Below are 6,691 nucleotides of genomic sequence, written 5' to 3' on the forward strand. Positions count from 1 at the left end.
CAGTATGGGCAGGAAAGTCTGTAAGACTCTTAACCACCAGAAACTCAGAAGTGGTGCTGTGGCTCAAGTGGTAAAACAGGAACCTTGAGCTGAAGAGCTGAGGGACAGCGACCAGGCCCAGGGTTCAAGCTCCACAATGGACAAATAAATCAAACAAACCCAAAAACTACATGTTATTTTATATTAGTCCATAAGCCACTGGAGCTTTGCATGCTCCACAGTGCCCAGGATGCCATACCCTTCCTTGCCTCTCCTCTGAGATGGCAGGGGTCAGTTTGCCTTGTGTTATTATAATTTGTGTCAGTGTCTTGCCTAAACTGCTAGATCCTCAAGGGCAATGATTAAGCCTTTAAGTCTGTGCTCAGAAACAAGCATGCTTAGCACTGTCCCAAGGCCTTGCGCCTGCTGCTCCCTGTACCTGGCACACTCAGCCACATTTATTTATTAGTTGTTACCCCTGCAGAGATCATTTTATTAACTGTTACTTTATTGTCTCTACTCCTCAGGCGATCACATTACTTTATTTTTGCAGCATTGACTGTATTTGAAATCTTTGTCTTCTTCATGAGAATAAAAACTACAGAACACAGGCTTTATTTGTTTTGCTTATAGTTGTATTTGCCAGTTCGTCATAACTTCTTGGTATGTAACAGATACTTTAAAATATGATTAACTAGCCGAGTGCCAGTAGCTCATGCCTGTAATCCTAGCTACTCAGGAGGATGAGATCTGAGGATCCTGGTTCAAAGCCAGCCCGGGCAGGAAAAGTCTGTGAGACTCTTATCTCCAATAAACCACTCAGAAAACTGGAAGTGGTGCAGTGGCTCAAGTGGTAGAGCATTAGCCATGAGCTGAAGAGCAAAGGGACAGCGTTCAGGCTGAGTTCAAATCCAATGACCGACCAAAAAAAAAAAATATATATATGTATGATCAACTGCTAAACAATGATAAATTAAGTGGTACAGTAATACCTCTTCTCTAAGTCTGAACCAGTCATAGAGAATGGCTTATGGAGAATGCAAAAACCACAGCATGTGGCTATGAACAACCTGAGAACAAAGCAAGGCAACTTGTAATCAGGTGCTACATGTATGGCACAGATTCAAAGGGAGGAGAGAGCAGGTAGCTGACACAGATTGAGAGCAATGATCCTACCCTACTCATCCTCCCATGTGCAGCACTGAACACAGTGCTACAGAATAAGGGTTCTGTGTAAACATCCACAATCCACAAGGTAATACCAGAGGATCAGTTGAGATAGAGATTTTGTGTGTAATTTGGTATTTTGGTTTGCAAATATTTTTACTCAGCAAATTCTCAATCTGTATGTCTTAAATGATTCTGGGGCTGAGGAATAGAGATAAGTGGTGAAGTGCTTGCCTAGAGTGCATGAGGATCTGGGTATAATTTATAATTGATAGCAATGCAAAAAATAAACAAATTCCATCCATCCATCCATTTACCTACCTGTCTGTAGACTGATTTTTTTTTTCTCCCTGCTCAAGCTGGCTTTGAACTGTGAATGTCAGATTGGAGCTTCATGAGTAGCTAAGATTACAGGCTTGAGACACCAACACCTGTTTGATTCTCTTAAATCCAAATATTTAAATAGAAGCACACACAAAACCAGTAAGATTATGTTTTGGCTAAAATCCATATAATTTATTATTCAACAAATACTTGAGTATCTTCAGGCCATGTCCTTGAAGCTGAGTATAGAGATAAATCCTGGCCCTCAAGGAACTCACAATCTAATGAGGGGAAAAAGACACAAAAATTAACATAGTAGAATTACAGTATACAATGGGAACCATTGTGGAAGACAAAGAGCACAAGAACCTAAAATCTATGGCCAATGTGTACAGGAAAGATAAGACCTAGCTAATGGGTATTTCTGCAGGAATAAATAAGATATGAAGCTAGGCACCAGTGGCACATGCCTGTATTCCTAGCTGCTCAGGAGGCTGAGATCTGAGGATCACAGTTCAAAGTGGTAGAGTGCTTACCTTGAGCTGAAAAGCTGAAGGACAGTGCCCAGGCCCAGAGCTCAAGCCCTATCTATCTATCTATCTATCTATCTATCTATATGTATGGTTATCAAAGGTCAGCTCATTATCTCCATCAGAATTATCTGGAATACATTTTAAAATGTAGAGTCCAAGTGTTTTCGCATATACTGATCCAACATGTCTGGGACCTAGGAATCTGAATTTTAAAGCAGTCTGGTTGATCCCAATGCATCTTAAAGTAGATATGATATATATTTTTTACACTGGAAGAAGGCCTTTACATCTGAAATACTAGTCTATGTTGGTATTTAATGAGGGGAAGGGGAAGTAGAGATGAGGAAGCAGATTGACATTTATTAAATTCTACTGTAGTCTATGTATGTTAACTTAATTTTCATAGTAATCCTATGAGGTAGATATTATAATCCCCATTTACATATGAAAAAGCAAAAGTTAGACAGTTTAAGCAATTTAACACTAGCAGCTAAGGAATAGTAACACTGATATTTGAGCTCAAATTCACTTCTATACTCTTCCAACTCCCTATATCACAATCTTCCCCTGCTACCAGGGGAAGATTTACGGATTAGAAGTTACAGATTTCTTTATACTATCCTAGATAAATAAATATAAACTATAGTCAAGTTCAACATAATTATCGATTATAAGGATACGTCCTTCGTTGGCAAGTTCTAACAGAGGATAAAGCAGGAAGAACTCATAAAAGGAATGGACATTTGTAATTTTTTTTGTCATCTTGCCCTCTGGTAGAGGTGTTATAAATAATACAATGGCCAAGACCTGGGTATATCTAGAGGAAAAAGAAAATATAACTGAAGACACATAAAAGCAAACCCATCTAATGTCAAAGATTCTTGGCATGCAAAACATCCAGAAGGTTGGAGTATTTAAGGAAAATGGCAAGGCTGGTAAGAGTCAAGTCTTTCAGAAGATGAACAGTCAGGACCAGAGACAGGTCCAGATTCTACACTAGAAAACAGTTCTCAATCTTTAGAGAAACTGGAAATTAACTAAGCATTATCATTCTATATACTACTGTCTCAGAAGAACAGCCAAATAGACATAGCTCAGAAAATAATGGAAGGGCCAATTCTATGTAAAAGGCTTGGAAGACAAGCCCAACCTACAAAAATCTTCCATATGAAGAAAACACACAGACATACAGACAGTCACAGGACATAGAGAGACACACAGCAATATTGCTTCAATTCCTATTCACCACTTTGATGGCTTCCATTCAGATTATTAAGCAGGAGCAGCAGACAATGCAGCATTTTAGATCAAACAAAATGCATAGTACTGGTACAGGGAGCCAATAATGCTAGGGACATCTGAGTCCTGGAGTTCAGAAGATTGGGGTGTTAAGCATTACCCCCCTTCTATCACTGAGCTACAAACCACACATGAGTTTCCAATGTTAGAGAACAATGCTCTTACTTCTGGCATTCTAAGAAACTAATGAGTTCCAAGATGAGTTTTGAAAAGAAATCAGCCCACAGCACCAATGCTATGGACAGCACACAGCTTAGAGTTTACTATTTTGTGTAACAAAGACTGAAAGCCAGACTTTATTTTCTTGCTGCATTTTTCTCACCCCTCAATCTGGGAACATTTGCCTCTACTCACTTTTTCATATAATGCTTAGAGTTGTATTTAAAAAAAAAAATCATGCAGGAGGGAGGAAAGTCAGGAGCACAAAACTGGGGGAGAATAAGGGAGGGGGGTAACACTGTTCAAAAGGAAATGTACTCATTACCTGAATTGTGTTACTGTAACACTTTTGTACATCATCTTCACAATAAAATTTAAAGTTAAAAAATTAAAAAACATGCAAATCTGGAATGATCTTCTTGCAAAGATGTTTTATTTACACTACACTGATAGATCTTCTTCCAACAGGCAGAGGTAGAGAAGCAAGTGCAATCTATGGTTTAACAATATTCAGGCACTGTTTATCTAATTCTACCTGAAATTTATTGACACCTCAAACCAGCTACAGTAAATGTTAACTATGGGGGTGGGGAGCAGGCATCAAAATAAAGTTTTTATCCTGATGGGAATCTCTGGTTGGTTTTAGAGTCTAAACAGGATATCTGGATTACACTTTTGGCAAACTCACTGGTGCATGGGAAGAATATGTATCGTTCACATCATACTATGATCTTCAAGCTTATTACCCTGTCTTAGATTCATAAAAATGCAGAACTGGAAGTTATGAGGTCAAAACAGTTAGAATGCAAGTACACAGCCACACTGTAAATCAAGTCAACCACTGTATAGACTCCTGGATAGTTTTTGCTTAAATGACCAAAAACACTTAAAAGGAAACCTTAAGTATACTGAGAGGAAATTATCAGACTTTTCGGGTACCTTTGTTCCTGAATTTCAAGTCTTAGGGCTCATCTCCATCACCACTTCTTGTATTAAGCATACAGGACAATTCATTATGGACTGCTTGTTACAGAGGCTGAACTCTGCAGCTGGAGGAGGCAGGTAGGCTCTCAACTATCCAGAGCTGAGCCAACTCTGTGAAAGGCCAACGCTCACACCTCTAAGTCTTATCCTCGTTCTGGGCACATTTCAACCCTGCTCCAAGTCCACTTTGTTCCAATTCAGCAATGACAGACATATATTTGAATTCATTTGGCCTGAAGTTAAAGGTCTCCACTAAACCAAAGGTCTCTTTCCGATCAGTGGCATAGAAGAGCTGAACTTGGTTGGCGATGCACTGTGCCTCAGCAATATTCTGTAAGACAAAAAGAGTAATGAAGTTCCTCCCTACACAACATCAAAGTTCTATATAGTGGATGAGATTCACCCTGGAGTCACTGCTTCTAGAAAGTCCCCCTGGCTCTATGACCTTCCAAGTGTTGGTTAGATGTCCCTCTATGAAACCACTGTCATAGCACGTATTACACTGTCTAGTACTTTCCTTTTGTTCCCTGCCTGTTTTCCCTAAAGTGCAACCATTATAGCCAATCCCCAGGTAGAGAAAGGGCTACATCCAGTGCAGGGAAATGTACAAAGCAGAGCACCCTGTGAGGGGGATGGGTGGGATGGGTTAGGGTAGAATGGGTGAGGTAAGGAAATGCATAGGCTAGAAAATGGGTGGGGGAAATGCATAGGTTTGACCCATGAAACTTCACTAAAGAATTATTGCAAATAACTCTGGCTTTTTTCTACACTTTACAGTTCTGGATGGCCAGAACTTATCCATCATCACTGTGTACGTATAGCCAAAATTAAGCCCCAGAAGATACTAGAAAAGTCCCATTAAAAACTGCCCAAAGTGTGCTGTTTAGCTACAGAATGATGAAGATGGGTTTATAAATACTATAGGCTGTGCTTCACCTCTATTTATCCATGGGACTCTCAAGTCATTTCTCACAATCAGGCACTAATCTCAGACTGGATCTTTAATCAAAAGCTTTTTCCCCTTAACCTGGCTCCTTTAAACTAAAAGAGCTTTAGAATAGGAGCCTTCTAGTTCTCATTTTAATAGGTCAGGAAACCAAAGCAGATAAGGTTCAAACATGGGCCCAAAGTCATGGGGCTGGTCAGTGTCAGTGTGGGACTGGAACTCTCCACTTCACTTGGTACTGTTTCTGATAATTAAGACTGACTGAGGTCAATAACTCAACTGCAATCAATTTTACCTTTCTTAAACTCAAGCCTGCCTCAAGAGCAAATCTCTAAAGTGAGTGCACTGAAATAATCTGAGATAGACACCACCCATTTCTGGGTTGTATAGCAGTAGGGTGTCTGATGTCAATCAGTATTCGAGACTTAAAATGGTACGGGGAGGGGTAAGCCCAGATGTGCTCACTCTAGAACAGTGCTGTCCAAACTTCTGCAGCTTGGATATTCTGTGAGTACCTCAGGGCGCTTTCATCTGAGTTTTAGTTGTTATATTGTGTGGGTTTATGTAAGATTTTGTTTGGGGGGCTGGGAAGGTGGCTCAAGTGGTAGAGCGCTAGACTTGAGCTGAAGAGCTGAGGGACAGTGCCCAGGCCCAGAGTTCAGGCCCCAAGCATGGACCCCCCCCCAAAAAAAAGACTTTGTTTGGATAAAGGGCTCTTTCTACTAGTGAAAGTCTGAAGGCAATTAGCATGGTGGGTTGAGAAGTGAAACATGGTGAGACGTACATCTGTGTGTCTCTCGTGGAGCATTATGGAAAGTGCTTCTTCCTCCTTATTTTTTTTTTGCGGGGGGGTCTGGTCATGGGGCCTGAACTCTGGACCTGGGCGCTGTCCCTCAGCTCTTCAGCTCAAGGCTAGCACTCTACCACTTGAGCCACAGCGCCATTTCCAGCTTTTTTCCTATGTGGTGCTGAGGAATTGAACCCAGAGCCTGGAGCATGCAAGGTGAGCCACCTTCCCAGCCCTTCTTCCTCCTTATTAAGTATACTTTTTATTCTCTTGATTCTCAGTATAAAGCAGTACCCTCCTCTCTTTGTAAGACACAAGAAGATAAATATACTAACTCTTGTGCTGTTCAATAAAATACATTAACGAGGGGAGGATGGGAGGGAAAAACTGGGAAAGTGCGAGTTGAAAGGGGTGACATTGTCCAAAAAGCAATGTTCTCTCTTTTTTTTTTTTTTTTGGGTCTGGTTGTGGGGCCTGAACTCTGGGCCTGGGTGCTGTCCTTTAGCTCTTCAG

At 40.7% G+C, this 6,691-nt stretch overlaps 1 protein-coding gene across 2 annotated transcripts in view; it reads right to left on the reverse strand.

Moving 5' to 3' along the window:
- Nucleotides 1–1,688: 1,688 nt before the first annotated feature.
- Nucleotides 1,689–6,691, reverse strand: part of Atpaf1 (ATP synthase mitochondrial F1 complex assembly factor 1) — a 37,419-nt gene continuing 32,416 nt past the window's right edge. The window contains exons 9-10 of one of the 2 annotated variants that reach the window (XR_001175097.1): nt 4,401–4,776; nt 1,689–1,751 (exon numbers count right to left, since the gene is read on the reverse strand). Coding sequence is in view for 1 of the 2 variants with exons in the window: in XM_013016991.1 (XP_012872445.1) it covers nt 4,582–4,776 (195 nt within the window). In the remaining variant the exon portion in view is untranslated. Of the gene's footprint in view, nt 1,752–3,688; nt 4,777–6,691 lie in introns of those variants that run through there. The other variant, XM_013016991.1, reaches the window with a different exon arrangement.

The sequence above is a fragment of the Dipodomys ordii genome, unplaced genomic scaffold, assembly GCF_000151885.1.
Source record: "Dipodomys ordii isolate 6190 unplaced genomic scaffold, Dord_2.0 Scaffold33, whole genome shotgun sequence".
Classification (NCBI taxonomy): Eukaryota; Metazoa; Chordata; class Mammalia; order Rodentia; family Heteromyidae; genus Dipodomys; species Dipodomys ordii.